The sequence below is a fragment of the Manacus candei genome, unplaced genomic scaffold (genome assembly GCF_025592945.1).
Source record: "Manacus candei isolate 608988 ecotype Guabito, Panama unplaced genomic scaffold, ASM2559294v1 h1tg000086l, whole genome shotgun sequence".
Taxonomy (NCBI): Eukaryota; Metazoa; Chordata; class Aves; order Passeriformes; family Pipridae; genus Manacus; species Manacus candei.
The window spans coordinates 7,745,429-7,773,299 of NW_026138134.1; the positions used below are offsets into that span (position 1 = coordinate 7,745,429).

At 51.3% G+C, this 27,871-nt stretch overlaps 2 protein-coding genes and 2 long non-coding RNA genes across 20 annotated transcripts; 3 read left to right on the top strand and 1 right to left on the bottom strand.

The window, feature by feature from the left end:
* The first annotated feature begins 417 nt into the window (after positions 1-417).
* Positions 418-10,066, top strand: LOC127482133 (uncharacterized). Of its 5 annotated transcripts, none has more exons than XM_051812169.1 (6): positions 418-724; positions 917-986; positions 5,540-5,648; positions 8,817-8,948; positions 9,479-9,591; positions 9,891-10,066. In XM_051812169.1, the coding sequence occupies exons 1-6, from the start codon at positions 594-596 to the stop codon at positions 10,014-10,016; spliced, it is 681 nt and encodes a 226-aa protein (XP_051668129.1). In that variant the 5' UTR covers positions 418-593; the 3' UTR covers positions 10,017-10,066. The 5 variants fall into 5 exon arrangements, 2 of the variants coding, with proteins under 2 accessions (XP_051668129.1, XP_051668130.1); XR_007908440.1 differs by lacking the exons at positions 418-724; positions 917-986 and adding exons at positions 3,860-3,943; positions 6,606-6,718 and having other exon boundaries at positions 4,145-6,075; positions 7,018-8,948; XR_007908442.1 differs by lacking the exons at positions 418-724; positions 917-986; positions 5,540-5,648 and adding an exon at positions 3,860-3,943 and having other exon boundaries at positions 7,018-8,948.
* A 4,332-nt stretch (positions 10,067-14,398) lies between these two features.
* On the top strand, positions 14,399-21,583 carry LOC127482136 (uncharacterized). 2 transcript variants are annotated; one of them, XR_007908444.1, is made up of 4 exons: positions 14,399-14,575; positions 15,533-15,988; positions 19,240-19,930; positions 21,462-21,583. It is a non-coding gene; the product is annotated as an uncharacterized LOC127482136 (long non-coding RNA). The 2 variants fall into 2 exon arrangements; XR_007908443.1 differs by lacking the exon at positions 21,462-21,583 and adding an exon at positions 20,888-20,987.
* On the bottom strand, positions 14,802-21,469 carry LOC127482132 (uncharacterized). Of its 12 annotated transcripts, none has more exons than XM_051812167.1 (5): positions 21,330-21,469; positions 20,948-21,138; positions 19,991-20,373; positions 18,079-18,269; positions 16,407-16,547 (listed from the first exon to the last, which is right to left on the bottom strand). In XM_051812167.1, exons 1-5 carry the CDS (start codon positions 21,426-21,428, stop codon positions 16,407-16,409), a joined length of 1,005 nt encoding a protein of 334 aa, XP_051668127.1. In that variant the 5' UTR covers positions 21,429-21,469. The 12 variants fall into 12 exon arrangements, 1 of the variants encoding a protein (XP_051668127.1); XR_007908429.1 differs by lacking the exon at positions 16,407-16,547 and adding an exon at positions 17,279-17,313 and having other exon boundaries at positions 20,565-21,138; XR_007908430.1 differs by lacking the exon at positions 16,407-16,547 and adding an exon at positions 17,470-17,504 and having other exon boundaries at positions 20,565-21,138.
* A 4,611-nt stretch (positions 21,584-26,194) lies between the features above and the next one.
* LOC127482149 (uncharacterized) lies at positions 26,195-26,792 on the top strand. Its single transcript, XR_007908452.1, has 3 exons — positions 26,195-26,206; positions 26,315-26,382; positions 26,713-26,792. It is a non-coding gene; the product is annotated as an uncharacterized LOC127482149 (long non-coding RNA).
* The last annotated feature ends 1,079 nt before the right edge of the window (positions 26,793-27,871 follow it).

Here is a 27,871-nt window from a genome sequence, read left to right on the forward strand (position 1 = left end):
TCGCTCCCCTTGTCCCGGGAGAGCTCCCCGACGGGCCGTGACCGCGGAGCTCCCACCCGCCCTTCCCCGGCCCCAGCAGCGCCTGCCGGGGCTGCGGCGGGAGCCGCGCGGAGGGAACGGGGGGCGGGGCCGCGCGGAGGGGCGGGGCCGGGCTGAGCGGGCGGGGGGGGGCCGCAGGGCCAGGCGGGCTGGGATTGGGCGGAGGCGCTCGAGTGCTGATTGGGCAGCGCTGCCGACCCGCGGTATAGAAGGGTCGGCGGGGCAGGTGGGGGCGGTTGTGTGTGAGAGTTGCGGGTGCGGCCCCGCTGCTGCCCGGGCTGCGGAGGGGAGAGCGCCTTGTCCGCTGGGTTTATGGACCGGGGGAGCTGGGGGGCGTTTAGCTGCGTCTTGTGCTGGTCGGCGGTGGCCGGGTAAGCCCGTTACCTGCCGGGTGACCCCGGGGGGAGCCGTGGCAGGGCTGCGGGGCTGTTGCTCTCTGGGTGTCTTCAGGTTTTACTTTGGGATCCCAAACCCTTTCCCCGTGCAGGGTTATGAGGCAAAGACTGCTTTAACTTGGTTTTTTTTGTGCTGCGTTAATACTTTTTGCTCGTTCTATGTCAATTTGCAGCCTCGCTTGTGGTTTCCCCTGGTGCGGAGGTGAGTTGTGCTTCCTGCTGGGAGAGAGAACGGCCTTGGGAAGCTGCTCCATGACCCACAGCTGTGCCGAGCCCGGGAGTCTGTCCAGGTAAGAGCAGGGCTTATACTCCCAGTGAGGAACTGGGGTTTGCTGTTGGAAGATAGAATATGCCCGTGCCTTTAAATGCAAGGACAGGCAGAAGCTGGGAGGGACCCTGAGCAGGTTTGGTGGCACGACAGCAGTTTTAAAAGACCTTGACTGTGGGAGAAGTGTCCAGGAAAAACGATTCCTTTTTTGCAGGGAACCAGTTTGCAAGGACAGAGGGATTGCTGTGCTCTCTAGCAAAAATACTCCCCTTGGGATGTCCAGGGTGAGGAAATGTTGGCCACGTGTGGGCTGGAGAAAAGGTGTGTGGGTGCCTGAGTGTGACAGCCGTGGGTGTGCAGGAAGGGGGTTCTGGTGCCATTGGAGCTGCCAGGGAGCCAAAAAGGGCACAGTTGTCTGAAAAAGGCAAAACATCTCAGCCTCTGTTGACACCTGTACCAAAGGAGATGCAAATTTTCCCTTTCTCGTCTGCAGACTTCACAAAGCTCCCCAGGAAAGGAAGCTTTAGATTCCTCCCCAGCTTTATGCTAAAGGTTTCCTTCCTCCCGTCTCAACACCCTTTCTGCTGTTGGGAGAGCATGAGGTGGATGGAGAGGATCCCCAGGCATCTGCAGGCACAAGGGACTCATACAACTGCGATTTTCCTATGCCCCTCGTGAAAGGGACTTTCAGGATACTCTTGGGAATGTGCCAGCTCTTCTGCTGGAGCTTTTCTATGGAATATTTGAACACAAAGACTAAAACTAAAGTCAGGTCTGTTCTGGAGTATGTTACACTTGTGCAAAGCTCCTTTTCTCTGTTTATTTTCTGTTCTGGAATAAACAATTGGGGATTCCTGGGCACTTCCTATTGAGTGATTCCATGAAAATAATTTTGTACTGAAAGGGGAATGGAGCTGTCTGTTAAAGGTCAGACGTCCATGATAAAAGCTTTCTGCTTTTCAGACAGTAAAGTCTTAAAATATCTCACAGTGTATAGGGATGCCTGGCTTCTAAAGCTCACCAGCTGAGTCTTGGAGTCTTCTTTGAAGAGCTGATTTCAGGCAGGAAAATTGCCCCCCAGGAGGGACGCTGTGCCTGCTCTCCCGTGGCTCCAAGGGATCTCTGGCCCTTCACGCCGGCACCGAGATTTTCTCGGGAAGGGCCTCAGATCCCCGGACCGGTCTGGGACACAGGCAAGATCCCCCTGCCTTTAGAAATGAGGCCTTCTTGTGGCTTCCTCCCCGTACACGTTGGGGGGTTCCAAAGAAGGACTCTTGAAATCCCTTTTGGGCTGTCCACTGAAAGCTTGGGACCAAATTGGGCCCCCTGGAGGGACAGTGCTGTTGGTGCCCCCCGGGTTGGGGCACCCCGAGGACTCCAGCGCGCACCGAAAGGATTATTCGGGGAGATCCTCTGGGTGCCCGGCCCTGGGGAGTTCAAAGCGAGGTCCCTGCAATGGATTCAGGCATTCCTGAGAGTATCCCAGGGGCACCTGTCCCTGCTAGACATGGAGCTCTCTAATGGGCTGTAACTGGGTTCTAAAAGTGGTGCTCCAACTGCCAAAGAAGTGTGGGATTGGGATTAAGAAATGAGCGGTGATGGTACAATTGGCTGTTTTCTCTTGAATGTAACGGTGAGAGCTGCAGGAGTGCCAGGTGTGTGTTCCAGTCCCCAGCATTTGGTTTGCACCTGTCCTGGTCAGACACAGGTCCAACTTGCTCAGTCCTTAACGCAACAGAGGGAGAATTAAGGACTGGCACTGTTAAGGTGATTGCTGTGACAGGGGTCAAACTGGGAAAACATTGGTTAATTCCTCAGTTTGTCTATTTGCCAAACTAACCCAAACCTCTGCTAGGAAGAGATGGACTGGAAAAGTTGAGGCAGAAATGAAATTGAAAACTGGGTACATTGACACTGTAATTGCTGAAACTAAATGTGTCCAAGCAGCAGCTCTTGTTGTGCAGGGAATAACTCCTGTCAGCAGCAAGGCCCCGACTGAAGTGGCAGCTGCAGTTGTTCCTGTGGTGTGGGCCAGTGGAATTGCAGAAGAGTGGAAGAGGGCAGAACCTGTAGGTATTACCCCTAATGTGGGATCTCTCCTGGTAAGGCCAAGCCAGTATCCTTTAAAATCAGAATGGCAGCTTGGATTGGTTGCAGGAACAGCTGAATTTGCTCCTCTTGGTTTGCTTGTAGAAGGTGAATGCCAGAACCTGCCGAGAAAACCAATGGCCAAGGGGATTGATTAGTGCAGGACCTGAGAGAAGCACCTTAAATGACAACCTCGAGTAGTTTCCCGTATTAGATTGAAAAGATGGCCTTTGCTGCATCTCCTTGAGCAAGGAAAGCCAAGAAAGCTTTGCTTTTGCAGGAGAAAATGGGGAAAGTGGGCAGGAAGAAGAGAAGCCCCGTGATTCCTCCCTGAGCCCCAGACAGCCCATGAACTGCCTTCCTGGGAATGGTAGGATGGGGTGGACTCTGGATTGCTCCCTCTGGATGCGTGGTAAGACTGTTATGCCAACTTTTCAAATAGCCTGTAAGAATTTGCTGCCTTGGCTAGATGGTGCAAGGGCAGCCTTTAAGCAGCTGAAGCGTTCCCTGAGGAGAGCTCTGGGTCTGCCAGATCTCTCAGAACTGTTGGAAGCATCTTTGGTGGGGAGGGCAAAGAAAGGACAAGGTGTGCAGTGACCCCCCTGACAAGGGGCTTTCAGTTAATGGCATCCCTGCAAGTGAGCTTTGTGGGCTGTTCCCCCTGCAGGGCAGGTGAGAGTCCCAGCTACAGCGATGGGAAAAATGGTGAAAAGGGAGCCCCAAAAGCTGGAAATCCTCCTGGAGGCTCTTGGCAAACAGAGTTTCCCGAGTTCTCCCTGAAAGAAGGGCGGTGATAGCTTTTGAGTGCTAGTAGATCCTTTTAATAGATAGCCTTGTTGCCCCAGTAGGCCTTGTCCAACTCCTCATCTTGCAGGGGATATACATATTAAAGTTTAAAATGATCTTCCTAATCCTTTGGTGGCTTGAGGCTCTCTCCTGCAGGAACTCCAGGAACTCCTGGTGCCGCCTGGGCCGATGGATTGGACGCCCCAGCCCCTCCGTTCCTGCCTGGCCACTGGGTCCGTGTCGAGTGGTGGGACTGCCAGCCCCTGCAGGTGAAGTGGGAAGGGCCTTTGCAGGTCTTGTGGATCCCATTTATAGCAGTTGATGTTGCAGAACAAGGACCTTGAGTTAAGAAAGCTCCTTTTGATTGGTGAGCAGAACAAAGTGGATCCTTGAGAGTTCCCATCCGTGTTTGTGTCTCAGCCTGTGTTAGGATTCAGGGCTGTAGCTGTTGTTGTCACTGAGGAGTCAAGCTATGCTTTAAATAAGGGGACCCTGGCCTAATGGCCCAGTGTCAAGAAAAAAGGGGGAATGAGTGTTGAAATGTAACAAGGGCTAATCCTTTCTGCAGCGGGATGTAGCCTGGAAACTCCACAGAGCTGAGCCAAGGGATTTAAAGGTACTAACCAAGGGAGGTGAAGAAAGAAGGAAGAAGGGAACTGAGGCAGCAGCCAAGCAGCACCAAGTTCCCGTGTAAGCAGGTGAGTTGTGCTGAGGTTCCTAAGGCAGGCACTGAGGACTTTGAGGGCTCCAGACAGAGAAGACCTGCGAAGGCCCTTGGTGAAGCCCCTCCGAGACCTTCTAAGGGTAGGTGTGTACGGTGATAAGTGTTGGAAAATGTCCTGAACGTGGAACAGGAATACAGGGAAGCCAAATGAACCCTGCTGTAATGCTGACCCCTCCCATCAGCTGCAGCGGAGACACCTCCGTGTGCCCTTTGGGAGCGGATTGCCAGGACCCCCGTCAGGCTGGGATCATGGCAGGGTGTTGTAAGCAAGGAATGCCTGGCTTCTAAAGCTCACCAGCTGAGTCTTGGAGTCTTCTTTGAAGAGCGGATTTCAGGCAGGAAAATTGGCCCCCCAGGAGGGACTCTGTGCCTGCTCTCCCGTGGCTCCAAGGGATCTCTGGCCCTTCACGCCGGCACCGAGATTTTCTCGGGAAGGGCCTCAGATCCCCGGACCGGTCTGGGACACAGGCAAGATCCCCCTGCCTTTAGAAATGAGGCCTTCTTGTGGCTTCCTCCCCGTACACGTTGGGGGGTTCCAAAGAAGGACTCTTGAAATCCCTTTTGGGCTGTCCACTGAAAGCTTGGGACCAAATTGGGCCCCCTGGAGGGACAGTGCTGTTGGTGCCCCCCGGGTTGGGGCACCCCGAGGACTCCAGCGCGCACCGAAAGGATTATTCGGGGAGATCCTCTGGGTGCCCGGCCCTGGGGAGTTCAAAGCGAGGTCCCTGCAATGGATTCAGGCATTCCTGAGAGTATCCCAGGGGCACCTGTCCCTGCTAGACATGGAGCTCTCTAATGGGCTGTAACTGGGTTCTAAAAGTGGTGCTCCAACTGCCAAAGAAGTGTGGGATTGGGATTAAGAAATGAGCGGTGATGGTACAATTGGCTGTTTTCTCTTGAATGTAACGGTGAGAGCTGCAGGAGTGCCAGGTGTGTGTTCCAGTCCCCAGCATTTGGTTTGCACCTGTCCTGGTCAGACACAGGTCCAACTTGCTCAGTCCTTAACGCAACAGAGGGAGAATTAAGGACTGGCACTGTTAAGGTGATTGCTGTGACAGGGGTCAAACTGGGAAAACATTGGTTAATTCCTCAGTTTGTCTATTTGCCAAACTAACCCAAACCTCTGCTAGGAAGAGATGGACTGGAAAAGTTGAGGCAGAAATGAAATTGAAAACTGGGTACATTGACACTGTAATTGCTGAAACTAAATGTGTCCAAGCAGCAGCTCTTGTTGTGCAGGGAATAACTCCTGTCAGCAGCAAGGCCCCGACTGAAGTGGCAGCTGCAGTTGTTCCTGTGGTGTGGGCCAGTGGAATTGCAGAAGAGTGGAAGAGGGCAGAACCTGTAGGTATTACCCCTAATGTGGGATCTCTCCTGGTAAGGCCAAGCCAGTATCCTTTAAAATCAGAATGGCAGCTTGGATTGGTTGCAGGAACAGCTGAATTTGCTCCTCTTGGTTTGCTTGTAGAAGGTGAATGCCAGAACCTGCCGAGAAAACCAATGGCCAAGGGGATTGATTAGTGCAGGACCTGAGAGAAGCACCTTAAATGACAACCTCGAGTAGTTTCCCGTATTAGATTGAAAAGATGGCCTTTGCTGCATCTCCTTGAGCAAGGAAAGCCAAGAAAGCTTTGCTTTTGCAGGAGAAAATGGGGAAAGTGGGCAGGAAGAAGAGAAGCCCCGTGATTCCTCCCTGAGCCCCAGACAGCCCATGAACTGCCTTCCTGGGAATGGTAGGATGGGGTGGACTCTGGATTGCTCCCTCTGGATGCGTGGTAAGACTGTTATGCCAACTTTTCAAATAGCCTGTAAGAATTTGCTGCCTTGGCTAGATGGTGCAAGGGCAGCCTTTAAGCAGCTGAAGCGTTCCCTGAGGAGAGCTCTGGGTCTGCCAGATCTCTCAGAACTGTTGGAAGCATCTTTGGTGGGGAGGGCAAAGAAAGGACAAGGTGTGCAGTGACCCCCCTGACAAGGGGCTTTCAGTTAATGGCATCCCTGCAAGTGAGCTTTGTGGGCTGTTCCCCCTGCAGGGCAGGTGAGAGTCCCAGCTACAGCGATGGGAAAAATGGTGAAAAGGGAGCCCCAAAAGCTGGAAATCCTCCTGGAGGCTCTTGGCAAACAGAGTTTCCCGAGTTCTCCCTGAAAGAAGGGCGGTGATAGCTTTTGAGTGCTAGTAGATCCTTTTAATAGATAGCCTTGTTGCCCCAGTAGGCCTTGTCCAACTCCTCATCTTGCAGGGGATATACATATTAAAGTTTAAAATGATCTTCCTAATCCTTTGGTGGCTTGAGGCTCTCTCCTGCAGGAACTCCAGGAACTCCTGGTGCCGCCTGGGCCGATGGATTGGACGCCCCAGCCCCTCCGTTCCTGCCTGGCCACTGGGTCCGTGTCGAGTGGTGGGACTGCCAGCCCCTGCAGGTGAAGTGGGAAGGGCCTTTGCAGGTCTTGTGGATCCCATTTATAGCAGTTGATGTTGCAGAACAAGGACCTTGAGTTAAGAAAGCTCCTTTTGATTGGTGAGCAGAACAAAGTGGATCCTTGAGAGTTCCCATCCGTGTTTGTGTCTCAGCCTGTGTTAGGATTCAGGGCTGTAGCTGTTGTTGTCACTGAGGAGTCAAGCTATGCTTTAAATAAGGGGACCCTGGCCTAATGGCCCAGTGTCAAGAAAAAAGGGGGAATGAGTGTTGAAATGTAACAAGGGCTAATCCTTTCTGCAGCGGGATGTAGCCTGGAAACTCCACAGAGCTGAGCCAAGGGATTTAAAGGTACTAACCAAGGGAGGTGAAGAAAGAAGGAAGAAGGGAACTGAGGCAGCAGCCAAGCAGCACCAAGTTCCCGTGTAAGCAGGTGAGTTGTGCTGAGGTTCCTAAGGCAGGCACTGAGGACTTTGAGGGCTCCAGACAGAGAAGACCTGCGAAGGCCCTTGGTGAAGCCCCTCCGAGACCTTCTAAGGGTAGGTGTGTACGGTGATAAGTGTTGGAAAATGTCCTGAACGTGGAACAGGAATACAGGGAAGCCAAATGAACCCTGCTGTAATGCTGACCCCTCCCATCAGCTGCAGCGGAGACACCTCCGTGTGCCCTTTGGGAGCGGATTGCCAGGACCCCCGTCAGGCTGGGATCATGGCAGGGTGTTGTAAGCAAGGAATGCCTGGCTTCTAAAGCTCACCAGCTGAGTCTTGGAGTCTTCTTTGAAGAGCGGATTTCAGGCAGGAAAATTGGCCCCCCAGGAGGGACTCTGTGCCTGCTCTCCCGTGGCTCCAAGGGATCTCTGGCCCTTCACGCCGGCACCGAGATTTTCTCGGGAAGGGCCTCAGATCCCCGGACCGGTCTGGGACACAGGCAAGATCCCCCTGCCTTTAGAAATGAGGCCTTCTTGTGGCTTCCTCCCCGTACACGTTGGGGGGTTCCAAAGAAGGACTCTTGAAATCCCTTTTGGGCTGTCCACTGAAAGCTTGGGACCAAATTGGGCCCCCTGGAGGGACAGTGCTGTTGGTGCCCCCCGGGTTGGGGCACCCCGAGGACTCCAGCGCGCACCGAAAGGATTATTCGGGGAGATCCTCTGGGTGCCCGGCCCTGGGGAGTTCAAAGCGAGGTCCCTGCAATGGATTCAGGCATTCCTGAGAGTATCCCAGGGGCACCTGTCCCTGCTAGACATGGAGCTCTCTAATGGGCTGTAACTGGGTTCTAAAAGTGGTGCTCCAACTGCCAAAGAAGTGTGGGATTGGGATTAAGAAATGAGCGGTGATGGTACAATTGGCTGTTTTCTCTTGAATGTAACGGTGAGAGCTGCAGGAGTGCCAGGTGTGTGTTCCAGTCCCCAGCATTTGGTTTGCACCTGTCCTGGTCAGACACAGGTCCAACTTGCTCAGTCCTTAACGCAACAGAGGGAGAATTAAGGACTGGCACTGTTAAGGTGATTGCTGTGACAGGGGTCAAACTGGGAAAACATTGGTTAATTCCTCAGTTTGTCTATTTGCCAAACTAACCCAAACCTCTGCTAGGAAGAGATGGACTGGAAAAGTTGAGGCAGAAATGAAATTGAAAACTGGGTACATTGACACTGTAATTGCTGAAACTAAATGTGTCCAAGCAGCAGCTCTTGTTGTGCAGGGAATAACTCCTGTCAGCAGCAAGGCCCCGACTGAAGTGGCAGCTGCAGTTGTTCCTGTGGTGTGGGCCAGTGGAATTGCAGAAGAGTGGAAGAGGGCAGAACCTGTAGGTATTACCCCTAATGTGGGATCTCTCCTGGTAAGGCCAAGCCAGTATCCTTTAAAATCAGAATGGCAGCTTGGATTGGTTGCAGGAACAGCTGAATTTGCTCCTCTTGGTTTGCTTGTAGAAGGTGAATGCCAGAACCTGCCGAGAAAACCAATGGCCAAGGGGATTGATTAGTGCAGGACCTGAGAGAAGCACCTTAAATGACAACCTCGAGTAGTTTCCCGTATTAGATTGAAAAGATGGCCTTTGCTGCATCTCCTTGAGCAAGGAAAGCCAAGAAAGCTTTGCTTTTGCAGGAGAAAATGGGGAAAGTGGGCAGGAAGAAGAGAAGCCCCGTGATTCCTCCCTGAGCCCCAGACAGCCCATGAACTGCCTTCCTGGGAATGGTAGGATGGGGTGGACTCTGGATTGCTCCCTCTGGATGCGTGGTAAGACTGTTATGCCAACTTTTCAAATAGCCTGTAAGAATTTGCTGCCTTGGCTAGATGGTGCAAGGGCAGCCTTTAAGCAGCTGAAGCGTTCCCTGAGGAGAGCTCTGGGTCTGCCAGATCTCTCAGAACTGTTGGAAGCATCTTTGGTGGGGAGGGCAAAGAAAGGACAAGGTGTGCAGTGACCCCCCTGACAAGGGGCTTTCAGTTAATGGCATCCCTGCAAGTGAGCTTTGTGGGCTGTTCCCCCTGCAGGGCAGGTGAGAGTCCCAGCTACAGCGATGGGAAAAATGGTGAAAAGGGAGCCCCAAAAGCTGGAAATCCTCCTGGAGGCTCTTGGCAAACAGAGTTTCCCGAGTTCTCCCTGAAAGAAGGGCGGTGATAGCTTTTGAGTGCTAGTAGATCCTTTTAATAGATAGCCTTGTTGCCCCAGTAGGCCTTGTCCAACTCCTCATCTTGCAGGGGATATACATATTAAAGTTTAAAATGATCTTCCTAATCCTTTGGTGGCTTGAGGCTCTCTCCTGCAGGAACTCCAGGAACTCCTGGTGCCGCCTGGGCCGATGGATTGGACGCCCCAGCCCCTCCGTTCCTGCCTGGCCACTGGGTCCGTGTCGAGTGGTGGGACTGCCAGCCCCTGCAGGTGAAGTGGGAAGGGCCTTTGCAGGTCTTGTGGATCCCATTTATAGCAGTTGATGTTGCAGAACAAGGACCTTGAGTTAAGAAAGCTCCTTTTGATTGGTGAGCAGAACAAAGTGGATCCTTGAGAGTTCCCATCCGTGTTTGTGTCTCAGCCTGTGTTAGGATTCAGGGCTGTAGCTGTTGTTGTCACTGAGGAGTCAAGCTATGCTTTAAATAAGGGGACCCTGGCCTAATGGCCCAGTGTCAAGAAAAAAGGGGGAATGAGTGTTGAAATGTAACAAGGGCTAATCCTTTCTGCAGCGGGATGTAGCCTGGAAACTCCACAGAGCTGAGCCAAGGGATTTAAAGGTACTAACCAAGGGAGGTGAAGAAAGAAGGAAGAAGGGAACTGAGGCAGCAGCCAAGCAGCACCAAGTTCCCGTGTAAGCAGGTGAGTTGTGCTGAGGTTCCTAAGGCAGGCACTGAGGACTTTGAGGGCTCCAGACAGAGAAGACCTGCGAAGGCCCTTGGTGAAGCCCCTCCGAGACCTTCTAAGGGTAGGTGTGTACGGTGATAAGTGTTGGAAAATGTCCTGAACGTGGAACAGGAATACAGGGAAGCCAAATGAACCCTGCTGTAATGCTGACCCCTCCCATCAGCTGCAGCGGAGACACCTCCGTGTGCCCTTTGGGAGCGGATTGCCAGGACCCCCGTCGGGCTGGGATCATGGCAGGGTGTTGTAAGCAAGGAATGCCTGGCTTCTAAAGCTCACCAGCTGAGTCTTGGAGTCTTCTTTGAAGAGCTGATTTCAGGCAGGAAAATTGGCCCCCCAGGAGGGACTCTGTGCCTGCTCTCCCGTGGCTCCAAGGGATCTCTGGCCCTTCACGCCGGCACCGAGATTTTCTCGGGAAGGGCCTCAGATCCCCGGACCGGTCTGGGACACAGGCAAGATCCCCCTGCCTTTAGAAATGAGGCCTTCTTGTGGCTTCCTCCCCGTACACGTTGGGGGGTTCCAAAGAAGGACTCTTGAAATCCCTTTTGGGCTGTCCACTGAAAGCTTGGGACCAAATTGGGCCCCCTGGAGGGACAGTGCTGTTGGTGCCCCCCGGGTTGGGGCACCCCGAGGACTCCAGCGCGCACCGAAAGGATTATTCGGGGAGATCCTCTGGGTGCCCGGCCCTGGGGAGTTCAAAGCGAGGTCCCTGCAATGGATTCAGGCATTCCTGAGAGTATCCCAGGGGCACCTGTCCCTGCTAGACATGGAGCTCTCTAATGGGCTGTAACTGGGTTCTAAAAGTGGTGCTCCAACTGCCAAAGAAGTGTGGGATTGGGATTAAGAAATGAGCGGTGATGGTACAATTGGCTGTTTTCTCTTGAATGTAACGGTGAGAGCTGCAGGAGTGCCAGGTGTGTGTTCCAGTCCCCAGCATTTGGTTTGCACCTGTCCTGGTCAGACACAGGTCCAACTTGCTCAGTCCTTAACCCACTAGTGTCTAGGGACACTGAACTTATAAGGAGCAGCGTGTCAGTCTTGCCTTGCTGAGCAGCCCCGGGGCCACCAGTGCCTGTGCTCCACAGCAGGGCTGGCCCCAAAGCTTGGCACCCTCGACTCTGAGGAGAGGCTCAGCAGTTTGCAGAAGACTGGTCGTTTGATTAGTGCCCTATTATTGCTTGTGAAAACAGCATTTTCAAATGATTTCTAGTGAAAGGTTTATCTTCGTTCAGGCTGTCAATTAAAAAAGAAATGAAATTCATCCTCCAGCAGAAGTTATTTTGTGTATGGAAAGTTTTACAAAAGCTCTTTATTTATTTTGTGTGTCCCTCTTTTCCACTTAATGTATCCTTCTTTATCTCACCACTCTTTTCACAGTGCAGTTTTCTTTGTCAGTGCAAAGATGAAGTGCCAGCACCATAGTGGAGTTCCAAGGACAGGTGCAACTGCACCATGAAGGGCGTGTTTCACTACTGCTGGATAAGCTTGCCTGACCTGTATTTTTTCCCTTCAGTAATGGGAAAGTTTAGCTAGGAACTCTGTAGAAAATATAAAATAAAATACATAAAAATATAAAATAAAATTACTTTTTAAAAGAAAATTCTCTTTTTTCAGTGTGGTATTCAGATCTTTCAGAGAACGTTGAAGTTTTCCCTGCATTCAGCACTCTTTAACTGTGTCCTGTGTCCAGTGTTCATTCCCAAGACCCCTTTGCAAAGGTTGTCCCTACATACTGAGGCGCACAGAGGCCGGGATGTGAGTGCTGTGGATTGGGTTCGAGGTGGGTCTGTGGGCACATATTCTCCTCCCTGTCCAGCCATGTCCTAAAGCTTCATGGGCTGATCTCCCTGCAGCAGTGTCGGAGGGTAGGGCTGAGACATCTGGCACTGACTGGAGTGCAGTACATGAGAGGGAGTGTGGCTGAGTAGAGCCTGAGCAGAGGCAAGGCACCATCCTCATACAGGTCAGGTTGATGGGAAGTGAGGGGATTTATGCAGGGTCCTTCCAAAAATGCCTGAAGACTAACATTTCTCATTTTTCTATATATTGAAAAAAATACTAATTTATGTATAAATTGATTTAAAAATAGAACCTTGTAACAGCTGCATTATATATAGGATCTTATAGTATAAGAAATTCTGAATATAGATATATTTTTATTTTCCAACTCTATATAAATTTTATATGTAAAAAAACCAAGAAAGGGCGTGAAAGTATGAGAAAATTTGCTGAATATGATGGAAATAGAAACGGTGTATTCGGAGGGTTTTTTGTGTCTCCTCTCAGTGTAACAGAGCAAGTCTGAGATCTGGGCTGGGATTTCAACCACTGCTGCCACCTGCTGATGAACACGGAGTACTGCAGTCGACCCCGAAAAGGAGGTGCCTGGCTCCGCCCCCTCGAGCTCGTTTCCCTCCTCCTCGCCTGTGGCTCCACGTACCCTCCCCTCCCATGCGGGGCAGCCCCAGGTGTGGCCAGTGAGGATGATGAGGGGGAGGCCCCGCTGGGTGATCATCTGGGAGCACTTCATGTAGAGAGCTTTTGCAGGGGACCAGCCGATTCCAGGGAGTCTCTGAAGCAGTGATGTTGAGAGCATCTTGCAGCAGCTGGAGGAAGCCCCTGGGTGTGTCTGGAGATGGATCATTACTCAAGGAAGGTGCTAAGAGCTGAGCCCAGTGCCAAGAGGCAGTGCAGGAGAGGGGATTAGTGCATGTGACCAGGTGGGGGAGTGTGGGGGTGCAGGGAAGATGCAGCTCGGACGGGAGGAAGAGCTTAGAGGTTTCTTTTACTGATATGAATATGCAAAACAGGGAGTGAGGTGGAATGTAAGCACTGGAGGTGCTTGGGTAGGGGAGCCAGGACTCAGGGGAGGGGGTCACTTTGCTGAGAACCCAGAGTTCCAGTAGGCGCTCTCAGGAGCAGTCAAAAGGACTTTCTACTTTGGGGCTGGTCTCCAAAGGAAGGCACCTGAAACTGCTGCTTCTGATAAATCCGTAAGTATGAGAGGCTGTAGGAAGCTCACTGCTGTACCAAGCCAGTAATTTCCACCGATATTTTTGCTATTTAAAACAGTAAGTTTTATTTTCTCTGTGCTCAAAACCTGATGGTATTTGTTAAACTCTCTAAGTTGTGCATTGCTTGATGAACCCTTGCCTCTTTCCCTTTTCCTAGAGAGATAATTGGTCCTGCCTTGGAAGCAAGAGAATGCCCTGCTGTCTGGGGCTTTTGCTGTTTTTTTTCCCCGGCTTATCTTTCACTGAGTCACTTGGACTGGGACAAACCCCCTTTGAGCCTTAGCTAGTGCCTTGTGTGGTTATTGTCAGCGGGGGAGAAGGGGAAGGGCACAACTTTCCATAGTATTGGTCCATGTCCTCCTCTGTACAAAAGCACATGTTTAGGAAGTGTGATGTAGCCTTGAACTGCTCTGCCCAACATGTAGACTCAGAAATCAGTGGAACAGGTTCCTTACCACGCATCATTAGCATGCTGAAATGCTAAGCTGATTGAGGTAAGGGTTCTGCAGTGTTCTCAGTAAGAGTAGTCAGGAATGTTCAGTCAGGAGAGCAGGGGTTTGCAGGGCAGATACAAGTTGCATCCATGCGCTTTGAAGATTGTCTCGTGTTCATTTGTTTTTGTGAATCATTATTAATGAGAAGTAATGTAATTTAACCATTAATTCTGCAACTTAGGGGCTATAATTTTTTCTCTTGACTTTCCATAAAGAATTGTAAACACCTTTAGCCAAAAATTTTTTGCAAAAAGAAACAAAGAAACAAAACCACCCAGTGAACAATTGCAGGCATCAGTGAAAAAAAAAGAAAAAAAAAACCCAAAACTAAAAAGCTGACAGCTGAGACTTCCAAAGTCATAGAGATCAAACAGGAAATATCGAGACTCTCCCAAAATTGAACACGGACAAAGATTACTCCAAGACAAAAGGTGCCACCCCAGAAAGCTCTTGCTACCTGTTGACTGCCCAGGCTGGCCAACCAACTGCAACTTAGACCCCAAAGGTAAGGCCCTTTGTTCTTGGGGAAAAGGGCTGTAGTTCACTTACGGGAATCCTGCGCTGAAATTGCCAGCCTGACTTCCAGAATTGAACATGGACGAAGATTCCTCCAAGAGAAGAGGTGCCACAACAGAAAGCTCTTGCTGCCCAAGGGATGTTGAGGCTGGCCAACCAACTGCACCTAATAGCCAAAGGATAGAGGCTTTCTTTCGTGCGGGAAAATGTTGTTCTTTGCTTGCAGGACTCCTGAGCTGCAATTGCCAGTCTGACTCCCAGAAATGAATATGGACGAGGATTCCTCCCAGACCAAAGGTGCCACCACAGAGAGCTCTTGCTGCCCAGCAAGTGTCCAGGTTGGGCGACCAACTGCACGTGAAACCAAGAAGGTAAGGGCTTTCTTTCCAGGGGAAAAGGGTTGATGTGACCTTGCAGGACTCCTCGAGCCGAAAGGGGCAGTCCATCTCCCAAAATTGAATACGGATGAGGATTCCTCCCAGACAAAAGGTAGCACACCAGAAAGCTCTTGCTGCTTAAGGAGTGCCCAGGCTCGCCCACCACCTGCACCTGAAATTAAAAGGGGCGGTGCTCGCTTTGCTGTGGAAAAGGGTCGTTGTTCGTTTTTAGGAATCCTGCGCTGAAACTGGCAGTCCGACTCCCAAAATTGCATCCGGATGAAGATTGCTGCAAGACAAAAGGTGCCAGGACAGAGAGATGTTGCTGCCCACAGAGTGCCTAGGCTAGCCCACCAACTGCACCTGAGACCCTGAGGGTAAGCACTTTCTTGCCTGGGAGAAAGGGCTGTTGTTCGCTTGCAGGAGTCCTGCACTGAAATTGCCAGTCCAAGTCCCAGAATTGAATACAGACGAGGATTCCTCCCAGACAAAAGGTGCCAGCACAGAGAGCTCTTCCTGCCCATGCAGTGCCCAGGCTGGCAAACCAACTGCACCTGAGACCCCAAAGGTAAGGACTTTTTTTCTTGGGGAAAAGGGCTGTAGTTCACGTGCAGGAATCCTGCGCTGCAATTGCCAGTCCGACTCCCAGAATTGAATATGGATGAGGATTCCACCAAGATAAAAGGTGCCACCACAGAAAGCTCTTGCTGCCCATGCAGTGCCCGGGCTGGCCCACCAACTGCACCTGAAAGCCAAAGGTTTCAGGCTTTCTGTCCTGGCCATAAGGGCTGTTGTTACCTTGCAGCAATCCTACTGCCAAAATGGGCAGTCCAGCTCCCAACATTGCATACGGACGAAGATTCCTCCCAGACTAAAGGTGACACCACACAAAGCTCTTGCTGCCCAGCGAGTGTCCAGGCCGGCCCACCAACTGCACATGAAACCAAGAAGGTAAGGGCTTTCCTTCCAGGGGAAAAGGGTTGATGTGACCTTGCAGGACTCCTCGAGCTGAAAGGGGCAGTCCATCTCCCAAAATTGAATACGGATGAGGATTCCTCCCAGACAAAAGGTAGCACACCAGAAAGCTCTTGCTGCTTAAGGAGTGCCCAGGCTGGCCCACCACCTGCACCTGAAATTAAAAGGGTCGGTGCTCGCTTTGCTGTGGAAAAGGGCTGTTGTTCGTTTTTAGGAATCCTGCGCTGAAACTGGCAGTCCGACTCCCAAAATTGCATCCGGATGAAGATTGCTGCAAGACAAAAGGTGCCAGGACAGAGAGATGTTGCTGCCCACGGAGTGCCTAGGCTAGCCCACCAACTGCACCTGAGACCCTGAGGGTAAGCACTTTCTTGCCTGGGAGAAAGGGCTGTTGTTCGCTTGCAGGAGTCCTGCACTGAAATTGCCAGTCCAAGTCCCAGAATTGAATACAGACGAGGATTCCTCCCAGACAAAAGGTGCCAGCACAGAGAGCTCTTGCTGCCCATGCAGTGCCCAGGCTGGCCCACCAACTGCACCTGAGACCCCAAAGGTAAGGACTTTTTTTCTTGGGGAAAAGGGCTGTAGTTCACGTGCAGGAGTCCTGCACTGCTATTGGCAGTCCGACTCCCAGAATTGAATACGGATGAGGATTCCACCAAGATAAAAGGTGCCAGGACAGAGAGATGTTGCTGCCCACAGAGTGCCTAGGCTAACCCACCAACTGCACCTGAGACCCTGAGGGTAAGCACTTTCTTGCCTGGGAGAAAGGGCTGTTGTTCGCTTGCAGGAGTCCTGCACTGAAATTGCCAGTCCAAGTCCCAGAATTGAATACAGACGAGGATTCCTCCCAGACAAAAGGTGCCAGCACAGAGAGCTCTTGCTGCCCATGCAGTGCCCAGGCTGGCCCACTAACTGCACCTGAGACCCCAAAGGTAAGGACCTTTTTTCTTGGGGAAAAGGGCTGTAGTTCACGTGCAGGAGTCCTGCGCTGCAATTGCCAGTCCGACTCCCAGAATTGAATACGGATGAGGATTCCACCAAGATAAAAGGTGCCACCACAGAAAGCTCTTGCTGCCCATGCAGTGCCCAGGCTGGCCCACCAACTGCACCTGAAAGCCAAAGGTTTCAGGCTTTCTGTCCTGGCCATAAGGGCTGTTGTTACCTTGCAGCAGTCCTACTGCCAAAATGGGCAGTCCAGCTCCCAACATTGCATACGGACGAAGATTCCTCCCAGACTAAAGGTGACACCACACAAAGCTCTTGCTGCCCAGCGAGTGTCCAGGCCGGCCCACCAACTGCACGTGAAACCAAGAAGGTAAGGGCTTTCCTTCCAGGGGAAAAGGGTTGATGTGACCTTGCAGGACTCCTCGAGCCGAAAGGGGCAGTCCATCTCCCAAAATTGAATACGGATGAGGATTCCTCCCAGACAAAAGGTAGCACACCAGAAAGCTCTTGCTGCTTAAGGAGTGCCCAGGCTAGCCCACCACCTGCACCTGAAATTAAAAGGGGCGGTGCTCGCTTTGCTGTGGAAAAGGGCTGTTGTTCGTTTTTAGGAATCCTGCGCTGAAACTGGCAGTCCGACTCCCAAAATTGCATCCGGATGAAGATTGCTGCAAGACAAAAGGTGCCAGGACAGAGAGATGTTGCTGCCCACAGAGTGCCTAGGCTAGCCCACCAACTGCACCTGAGACCCTGAGGGTAAGCACTTTCTTGCCTGGGAGAAAGGGCTGTTGTTCGCTTGCAGGAGTCCTGCACTGAAATTGCCAGTCCAAGTCCCAGAATTGAATACAGACGAGGATTCCTCCCAGACAAGAGGTACCAGCACAGAGAACTCTTGCTGCCCATGCAGTGCCCAGGCTGGCCCACCAACTGCACCTGAGACCCCAAAGGTAAGGACTTTTTTTCTTGGGGAAAAGGGCTGTAGTTCACGTGCAGGAATCCTGCGCTGCAATTGCCAGTCCGACTCCCAGAATTGAATACGGATGAGGATTCCACCAAGATAAAAGGTGCCACCACAGAAAGCTCTTGCTGCCCATGCAGTGCCCAGGCTGGCCCACCAACTGCACCTGAGACCCCAAAGGTAAGGACCTTTTTTCTTGGGGAAAAGGGCTGTAGTTCACGTGCAGGAGTCCTGCGCTGCAATTGCCAGTCCGACTCCCAGAATTGAATACGGATGAGGATTCCACCAAGATAAAAGGTGCCACCACAGAAAGCTCTTGCTGCCCATGCAGTGCCTAGGCTGGCCCACCAACTGCACCTGAAAGCCAAAGGTTTCAGGCCTTCTGTCCTGGCCATAAGGGCTGTTGTTACCTTGCAGCAATCCTACTGCCAAAATGGGCAGTCCAGCTCCCAAAATTCCATACGGACGAAAATTGCTCGCAGACTAAAGGTGACACCACACAAAGCTCTTGCTTCCCATGGACAGCCCTGGCTGGCCCACCAACTGCACCCGAGACCCCAAAGGTAAGGACTTTTTTTCTTGGGGAAAAGGGCTGTAGTTCACGTGCAGGAGTCCTGCACTGCAATTGGCAGTCCGACTCCCAGAATTGAATACGGATGAGGATTCCACCAAGATAAAAGGTGCCAGGACAGAGAGATGTTGCTGCCCACAGAGTGTCTAGGCTAGCCCACCAACTGCACCTGAAAGCCAGAGGTTCCAGGGTTTGTTTCCTCAGGATAATGGCTGTTGTTGTCTTTTTTCAGCCCTGTCCCGAAAGTGCCAGTCCAAGTCCCAACATTGCATACGGACGAAGATTCCTCCCAGACCAAAGGTGCCACCACACAAAGCTCTTGCTGCCCAGCGAGTGTCCAGGCTGGCCCACCAACTACACCTGAGACCCTGAGGGTAAGCACTTTCTTGCCTGGGAGAAAGGGCTGTTGCTCGCTTGCAGGAGTCCTGCACTGAAATTGCCAGTCCAAGTCCCAGAATTGAATACGGACAAGTATTGCTCCCAGACAAAAGGTGCCAGCACAGAGAGCTCTTGCTGCCCATGCAGTGCCCAGGCTGGCCCACCAACTGCACCTGAAAGCCAGAGGTTCCAGGGTTTGTTTCCTCGGGATAATGGCTGTTGTTGTCTTTTTTCAGCCCTGTCCCGAAAGTGCCAGTCCAAGTCCCAACATAGCATACGGACGAAGATTCCTCCCAGACCAAAGGTGACACCACACAAAGCTCTTGCTGCCCAGCGAGTGTCCAGGCCGGCCCACCAACTGCACGTGAAACCAAGAAGGTAAGGGCTTTCCTTCCAGGGGAAAAGGGTTGATGTGACCTTGCAGGACTCCTCGAGCCGAAAGGGGCAGTCCATCTCCCAAAATTGAATACGGATGAGGATTCCTCCCAGACAAAAGGTAGCACACCAGAAAGCTCTTGCTGCTTAAGGAGTGCCCAGGCTGGCCCACCACCTGCACCTGAAATTAAAAGGGTCGGTGCTCGCTTTGCTGTGGAAAAGGGCTGTTGTTCGTTTTTAGGAATCCTGCGCTGAAACTGGCAGTCCGACTCCCAAAATTGCATCCGGATGAAGATTGCTGCAAGACAAAAGGTGCCAGGACAGAGAGATGTTGCTGCCCACGGAGTGCCTAGGCTAGCCCACCAACTGCACCTGAGACCCTGAGGGTAAGCACTTTCTTGCCTGGGAGAAAGGGCTGTTGTTCGCTTGCAGGAGTCCTGCACTGAAATTGCCAGTCCAAGTCCCAGAATTGAATACAGACGAGGATTCCTCCCAGACAAAAGGTGCCAGCACAGAGAGCTCTTGCTGCCCATGCAGTGCCCAGGCTGGCCCACCAACTGCACCCGAGACCCCAAAGGTAAGGACTTTTTTTCTTGGGGAAAAGGGCTGTAGTTCACGTGCAGGAGTCCTGCACTGCAATTGGCAGTCCGACTCCCAGAATTGAATACGGATGAGGATTCCACCAAGATAAAAGGTGCCAGGACAGAGAGATGTTGCTGCCCACAGAGTGCCTAGGCTAGCCCACCAACTGCACCTGAGACCCTGAGGGTAAGCACTTTCTTGCCTGGGAGAAAGGGCTGTTGTTCGCTTGCAGGAGTCCTGCACTGAAATTGCCAGTCCAAGTCCCAGAATTGAATACAGACGAGGATTCCTCCCAGACAAAAGGTGCCAGCACAGAGAGCTCTTGCTGCCCATGCAGTGCCCAGGCTGGCCCGCCAACTGCACCTGAGACCCCAAAGGTAAGGACCTTTTTTCTTGGGGAAAAGGGCTGTAGTTCACGTGCAGGAGTCCTGCGCTGCAATTGCCAGTCCGACTCCCAGAATTGAATACGGATGAGGATTCCACCAAGATAAAAGGTGCCACCACAGAAAGCTCTTGCTGCCCATGCAGTGCCCAGGCTGGCCCACCAACTGCACCTGAAAGCCAAAGGTTTCAGGCTTTCTGTCCTGGCCATAAGGGCTGTTGTTACCTTGCAGCAATCCTACTGCCAAAATGGGCAGTCCAGCTCCCAACATTGCATACGGACGAAGATTCCTCCCAGACTAAAGGTGACACCACACAAAGCTCTTGCTGCCCAGTGAGTGTCCAGGCCGGCCCACCAACTGCACGTGAAACCAAGAAGGTAAGGGCTTTCCTTCCAGGGGAAAAGGGTTGATGTGACCTTGCAGGACTCCTCGAGCCGAAAGGGGCAGTCCATCTCCCAAAATTGAATACGGATGAGGATTCCTCCCAGACAAAAGGTAGCACACCAGAAAGCTCTTGCTGCTTAAGGAGTGCCCAGGCTGGCCCACCACCTGCACCTGAAATTAAAAGGGTCGGTGCTCGCTTTGCTGTGGAAAAGGGCTGTTGTTCGTTTTTAGGAATCCTGCGCTGAAACTGGCAGTCCGACTCCCAAAATTGCATCCGGATGAAGATTGCTGCAAGACAAAAGGTGCCAGGACAGAGAGATGTTGCTGCCCACGGAGTGCCTAGGCTAGCCCACCAACTGCACCTGAGACCCTGAGGGTAAGCACTTTCTTGCCTGGGAGAAAGGGCTGTTGTTCGCTTGCAGGAGTCCTGCACTGAAATTGCCAGTCCAAGTCCCAGAATTGAATACAGATGAGGATTCCTCCCAGACAAAAGGTGCCAGCACAGAGAGCTCTTGCTGCCCATGCAGTGCCCAGGCTGGCCCACCAACTGCACCTGAGACCCCAAAGGTAAGGACCTTTTTTCTTGGGGAAAAGGGCTGTAGTTCACGTGCAGGAATCCTGCGCTGCAATTGCCAGTCCGACTCCCAGAATTGAATACGGATGAGGATTCCACCAAGATAAAAGGTGCCACCACAGAAAGCTCTTGCTGCCCATGCAGTGCCCAGGCTGGCCCACCAACTGCACCTGAAAGCCAAAGGTTTCAGGCTTTCTGTCCTGGCCATAAGGGCTGTTGTTACCTTGCAGCAATCCTACTGCCAAAATGGGCAGTCCAGCTCCCAAAATTCCATACGGACGAAGATTGCTCGCAGACTAAAGGTGACACCACACAAAACTCTTGCTGCCCATGGACTGCCCTGGCTGGCCCACCAACTGCACCTGAGACTCTGAGGGTAAGCACTTTCTTGCCTGGGAGAAAGGGCTGTTGTTCGCTTGCAGGAGTCCTGCACTGAAATTGCCAGTCCAAGTCCCAGAATTGAATACAGACGAGGATTCCTCCCAGACAAAAGGTACCAGCACAGAGAGCTCTTGCTGCCCATGCAGTGCCCAGGCTGGCCCACTAACTGCACCTGAGACCCCAAAGGTAAGGACCTTTTTTCTTGGGGAAAAGGGCTGTAGTTCACGTGCAGGAATCCTGCGCTGCAATTGCCAGTCCGACTCCCAGAATTGAATATGGATGAGGATTCCACCAAGATAAAAGGTGCCACCACAGAAAGCTCTTGCTGCCCATGCAGTTCCCAGGCTGGCCCACCAACTGCACCTGAAAGCCAAAGGTTTCAGGCTTTCTGTCCTGGCCATAAGGGCTGTTGTTACCTTGCAGCATTCCTACTGCCAAAATGGGCAGTCCAGCTCCCAACATTGCATACGGACGAAGATTCCTCCCAGACTAAAGGTGATACCACACAAAGCTCTTGCTGCCCAGCGAGTGTCCAGGCTGGCCCACCAACTGCACATGAAACCAAGAAGGTAAGGGCTTTCCTTCCAGGGGAAAAGGGTTGATGTGACCTTGCAGGACTCCTCGAGCCGAAAGGGGCGGTCCATCTCCCAAAATTGAATACGGATGAGGCTTCCTCCCAGACAAAAGGTAGCACACCAGAAAGCTCTTGCTGCTTTAGGAGTGCCCGGGCTGGCCCACCAACTGCTCCTGAAACTACAACGGTCAGTGTGTCCTTTGCTGTGGAAAAGGTTGTTGATCATTTTCAGAAATGCTGCCCTGAAACTGCAGGTCCGACTCCCAAAAGTCCATATGGACCAAGATTCTACCCAGACAAAAGGTGCCAGGGTAGAGAGCTCTTGCTGCCCGCGGAGTGCCCAGGCTGGCCCTCCAACTGCACCTGAGACCCTGAGGGAAAGCACTTTATTTCTTTGGAGAAAGGGCTGTTGTTGGCTTGCAGAAATCTTGTCCTGAAATTGCCAGTCCAAGTCCCAAAATTGAAGACGGACGAAGATACCTCCCAGACCAAAGGTGACACCATAGAGAGCTCTTGCTGCTTAAGGAGTCCCCAGGCTGGCCCACCAAATGCACCTGAGACCCAAAGAGTAAGCACTTTGTTTACTAGGAGTCAGGGCTGTTGTTCACTTGCAGGAATTGTGCCCTGAAATTGCCAGTCCCGGTCCCAAAATTCCATACGGACAAAGATTCCTCCCAGACGAACAGTGCCACCACAGAAAGCTCTTGCTGCCCATGGACTGCCCTGGCTGGCCCACCAACTGCACCTGAGACCCCAAAGGTAAGGACCTTTTTTCTTGGGGAAAAGGGCTGTAGTTCATGTGCAGGAGTCCTGCGCTGCAATTGCCAGTCTGACTCCCAGAATTGAATACGGATGAGGATTCCACCAAGATAAAAGGTGCCACCACAGAAAGCTCTTGCTGCCCATGGAGTGCCCAGGCTGGCCTACCAACTGCACCTGAAGTTAAAATGGTCAGTGCTTTGTTTCCTGTGTAAAAGGGCTGTTGTTCATTTTTAGGAATCCTGTGCTGAAACTGCCAGTCTGACTCCCAATATTCCATAGAGACCAAGATTCCTGCAAGACAAAAGGTGCCAGGACAGAGAGATGTTGCTGCCCACCAAGTGCCCAGACTGGCCCACCAAATGCACCTAACAGCCAAAGGTTCCAGGCTTTTTTTCCTGGGAATAAGGGCTGTTGATCGTGTTTTTTAATCCTGTGCCTAAACTACCAGTCTTTACTCCCAAAATTGCATAAGGATGAAGATTCCTCCCAGACAAAAGGTTCCAGGACAGAGAGCTCTTGTTTCCCATGGTGTTTCATAGCAGCTACCCCTGAGGCCCTGAGGGTAAGGGTTTTCTTTCCTGGGGAAACAGGCTCTTGTTCACTTACAGGCGTCCTGAACCAAGAAAGATGGTTTGACTTCCCAAAATGAACTCAGACGAGGATTCCTCCCAAACAAATGGTGACAGGATAGAAAGATCTTCCTGCACAGGGAGTGCCACACCACCTGCATGTGCAGCCATGAGATTAAGGGCTTTATTACCTGGGGGAAAGGGCTATTATTTGGTTTCCAGAGACTTGTGGTGATAATGATGGTGCAACTCTCAAAAGTGAAAACAGGTGAACATAACTCTGAGACAAAAGATGCCAGGACAGACATCTGTGGCTTCCCATGGAGTGCCCTGGGTGTCTCATGTAGTACACCTGAGAGTCTGAGGCTACATGTTGCCTTTCATGGGGAAATGGTCTGTAATTCGCTTGCAGGAGGCTGGTGCCAAGATAGCTGGACCGACTTGCCAAAATTCAAAAGGGATGAAGATTTCTCCTAGGCAAAAGGTGCCACCACAGAAACATCTTGTTGTCCATGGAGTGCCCAGGCTGGTCCATCAACTGCACCTGAATCCCCAAGTTTACAGGCTTTCTGTCCTGCGGGAAAGGTCTGGTTTTTGCTTTTCAGAGCCCTCCCCTGAAAGTGAAGTCTGACTCCCTCTACTGAATGCCAACAAAGATTCCTCCCAGACAAAAGGTTCTACCACAGAAAGCTGTTGCCACCCATGAAGTGTCGCACCACCTGCACCTGAGACCGTGAGGGTAAGGGATTTCCTTCCTGGGGATTCTTTCCCTGGTTCTTTCCTGGTTTTCCTGCTCTGAAAATTCCAGTCTGAGTCCTGAAATTGAACATGAATGAGTATTCCTCTTGGACCAAAGGTGCCACCACAGAGAACTTTGCTGCTCATGGAGTGTCCAGCCTGGCCCACGAACTGCCCCTAAAATTTTAAGGCTACAAGCTGCCTTTCCTGGGGAAAAGGGCTGCAATTCATTTGCAGGAGCCTTGCAGTGAAATTGCCACTCCGACTCCCAAAACTGAACATGGACAAGGTTTCCTCTCAGAAAAAAGGTGCCAGGACAGAAAACTCTTGTTGCCCATCAAGTTTCACACTATCTGCACCTGAAACCCTGAGGGTCAGGGCTTTGTTTCCCTGGGGATACAGCTGTCTGTTGCTTGCAAGAGTCCTGCCTCAAATACCTGATCCTCCTCTCCAAAGTGAACATGGATGAAGATTTCTATGAAACCAAAGGTAACCGGACAGAAAAATCTTGCTGCCTGTGAAACTAATTAATTAGTAACCCATTAGGGTGCAGTGCAAGAAATAAATTACTGAATTAGGTCATTAGTGAATAATTAGCATGCCTTGTAAAAAGAGAATTAGTTAATTGGTAGCTAATTAAGGTGTGGTGGAAAAGTTAATTACTTTATTATCAAAGGGGAAAAGGGCCCTCATTCACTTTCAGGAGCCGTGCAGGGAAATTGGCCATGTCAGTCCCCAGATTGAACACAACTGAAGCTTTTTGTCAGAAAAAAGCTGCTAGGGTCAGAAGCTCTTGCTGCCTATGCAGTGCCCAGATTTCTCTTCACCTCCAAGACCATTAGGGTGAGGGCTTGCTTTCCCCTGGGGAAAAGGGTTCTTGTTCATTTCCAGAAGCCCTGCAGTGAAATTTGCCATATCAGCCCCCAGATTGAACACAGCTGAAGCTTTTTGTCAGAGAAAAGCTGCTAGGGTCAGAAGCTCTTGCTGCCTATGCAGTGCCCGGATTTCTCTTCACCTCCGAGACCATTAGGGTGAGGGCTTGCTTTCCCCCGGGAAAAGGGTTCTTGTTCATTTCCAGGAGCCCTGCAGTGAAATTTGCCATATCAGCCCCCAGATTGAACACAGCTAAAGCTTTTTCTCAGAGAAAAGATGCTAGGACCAGAAACTCTTGCTGCCTATGGAATGTCCGGGTGACCCACCACCTTAACCTTTCATCTTCTTTGATAAGTTAATTTTTTGTCTGCATTTTTAGGTTGTTTATCTTTTTCTTCCTCTGTCCAACAGAAAAGTTTAGTTTCTTACCTGGTCTCTGCTGTTTCAGTGGGTATAGCTGCAGAAAGAGAGATGGTGTATTTATCCTCATTAGCAGTGTTTTCCTGTATCAGGGCCTTTACTCCTCCTGAACATGGAAAACTCAGTGCTACTCCTCCCAGAGCTTTTATACTTTGTGGCATTTGGCTCCTCCCTTTCCCTCGAGCCTCATGGGAAGGTATGTGGGCGTGGCCAGGGGTATATTAACCCCAGCCTTTGCCCAAGGAGGTTGTTCAGCAGCTGGGCTTCAATGGGATAAGAGCTCTCCCTTTCTTTCAGTGAATGGGACTTCTCAAGCTGTTCTTGCTTTATTGAAGCATCAGCTTTGGCATCCAAAGAAGCAGAGCTATATATGGTAATGAAGAGGATTACACTCAAATGCAAGGTTTTTAAATTTATTAATTTTGTGTTCTGTGTTGGTAAGCTGCTTTTGTAATTTATTATCTTTTTTTTCTTTTCCTTAGGAGCTTTGCATCTTTTGAGATCTCCTGATCATCTCAACTGCAGCTTGGCATTTTTTCACAAGTGTTATCCCATCCCGAGGTGAAGTTGCTCTGTGTTGAAAATCGCTACAGACACCCAGGTTTGCAAGTAGGTAGTGGGGGGTTACAGTCCAGAGATGGAGTGAGGGCTTGGGTGTCAGCTTAGGAATTGCCAGGAGCGTTTTGAAGGTAGCATGGGTGGAAAGCAGTGTCCAGGAGCCCCCTAAATGCCTGTGAAGGCATCCACTGACTTTTCAGATGTGCCACTTAAGTTTTTTACTCCTTCACCCAGATATTCTGTTTGATTATAGCTGCAGTCTTTGGCTGCAGGCAGTGACCCTGGGTGGTTTGCCAAAAGAGAAGGGAGACTCTTTGAGCTCTCCCCATTTATCTGGGTGACTTTGGTTAGGGTTTCTTTACCATGTCAGAGAGACAGGGTGTAAAGCAGAGTTGAACAGAACAGAGGCCAGAGGAGCAGAGCGAGAAGGTGGGTGGTCACCTGACATCAGCACAAAGATGTGGCTTTTGGCTCCACGTTTACTCGCTGTGTTAAGGATTTTGTTGTTTGGGTTTGTTTTTTCTTTGTTTTCAGATGCAGAGTCCTCAGCCTAGGAGGCTCTAGGCACCGGAGGGGAGGTGATCCAGGTGAGTACCTGTGAGCAAGGTGAGCATTGACTCCAGGACAGAAGTAGATGGTCTTGTACAGGTGTTCTGGTGAATCTGTGCACATGCTTTGTTTCTTGTGTTTTACAGGGGGTTCTACCACCTTCTAACAGACAGTCCAATGCTTCAGGGACCTTGTCGGTAAGAGGTCACTGTAGAGGAGAGGTAGGTAGGAGCTCCCACAGGAAAGCCATCCTTTCAGGCAGTATCTCAGTATGTACATTTGCTTTTGGTTTTTGTACTTTACAGAGAAGGTGTGCAGCCTCAGAGGGCTGGAGCCACCTGCCAATTAGGTTTGATGGTCTACAGCTGTCTGTGTGAGTAATCTCCTAGTACTACGAGGGTCATCAATTAAGGCTCAATCTCTTCTAGTTGCAGGTGCTATCCAGCCTGCTTTTGGCAATGGAGGAGCATTCAGGTTGAGTCGGGGAGATAGCAAGGAGGTGCTAGGTGTTTCTGAAGCACCACGTAACTTTTTTTCCTCACTCACCCAGGTACGGCACACGGTGACGGCAGCAGCCTCCGAGTCGAGTCGGAGCCAGTGGCCTGAGAACCTCACAGCTTAGGGGACGGGGACTAGCCAATTGCAGGGTTATTGCCCATGTGCTGCCAAACTCTTGCGTCAGTTTCGCTTTTCTTTCTCGCAGCCGACCGAGTCAGGGATTACAGGACCCTCTGAACCAGCTGGGGGTCCTTCCTTCGCATCGAAGATGGATTCACATCCCCGACTATAGGAAAGATAAGTGGAGGACTATCACCTGGAGAGGGGATGAGAGCTGGGTCCAGTTTTATGGTTAGGAGGGAGGAATTTTCAAATTAGCATAGGGGAAAGGGTCTGCCCTAAGAGGCCCTTGGCACACATAGGAAGAGCAGTTTACTTTCCATCACTGGAGTAGGATGTGCAGGGCAGAGTTGTTCAGGTCTGTGTCGTGTCCTTTGTCCAGTCTGTGTTTTGTGTCTTACAATTCACAATCACAATTCACAATTGTTCCACCACAGCACTTGTCCAGAAATGTGTCACTGGAGTTTGTGTTTGGCCTGGAACTGCTCTACCCTGCAGTGTAGGCTTGAGGATGGGTGGAGTAGGAAGGAGACTTTACAGGTAACCTGTGATAGGCTTAGCCACTCAGGGCAGCAGTTCTCCGGTCCTCTAGGAAGCAGCCCCTGCCTGCAGCATGTGTGCAGTCACGAGAGCGAGCTTTTCCGGAGTGGTATGGCAGGGCCTTTAGGTTCGGTCAGTGTTTGTTTGTGCAGGTTGTCTTTGGACCCCAGATGGCTTGTCTAAAGAGAAATTAGTATTGCACAGCAGTTAAGGTCCCTCCATTTATATGGCTGACTTTTGTAACTCATTTCTTTGCAGTGTCAGAGGGACTGGATGTAAAGCAGAGATAAAAAGAAGAGGCTGGAGGAGCACAGTCAAAAGGTGGCTTCTCATGTGAGGTCAGAGCCAAGACATGACTTTTGGCCCTAGGTTTACTTGATCATTTGGATGGTTTGGTAGCTTAGTTTTGTGGTTTTGGGGTTTTTTTAAGATGCGGAGCCCTTGGCCCAGCAGCCGATAGGCACCAGAGGGAAGCTGAGCCCGGTGAGGACGGTGAGCAGTGACTACAGGACACAACTAGATGCTCTTTTGTCGGTAGGGTACTTGTGGTGAATCTGCATAAATACTTGGTTTTTTGTTTTACAGGCAGTGCACCGACTTCTAATGTACAGTCCAGCGTGACAGGGACCCTGCCTGTAAAAGGTAACGGTCAATGGGTGTCAGACAGGAACTGCCATGGACCAGCATACTCTTGGACAGTATCT

Bases quoted from the DNA above. Each gene is read 5' to 3' on its own strand.
- LOC127482133 (XM_051812169.1), top strand. From the start codon at position 594: ATGTCAATTTGCAGCCTCGCTTGTGGTTTCCCCTGGTGCGGAGGTGAG. The intron at 987-5,539 runs GTGAGGAAATGT...CTTGTTGTGCAG, and splicing joins CTCCCCTTGGGATGTCCAGG to GGAATAACTCCTGTCAGCAG. The intron at 5,649-8,816 runs GTATTACCCCTA...TTGCTTTTGCAG, and splicing joins GAAGAGGGCAGAACCTGTAG to GAGAAAATGGGGAAAGTGGG.
- LOC127482132 (XM_051812167.1), bottom strand. From the start codon at position 21,428: ATGTTGGGAGCTGGACTGCCCATTTTGGCAGTAGGAATGCTGCAAGGT. The intron at 18,270-19,990 runs GTGCAGTTGGTG...TCAGGGTCTCAG, and splicing joins CCTTACCTTCTTGGTTTCAC to GTGTAGTTGGTGGGCCAGCC. The intron at 16,548-18,078 runs GTGCAGTTGGTG...TTTGGCTTTCAG, and splicing joins CTGGAACCTCTGGCTTTCAG to GTGCAGTTGGTGGGCCAGCC.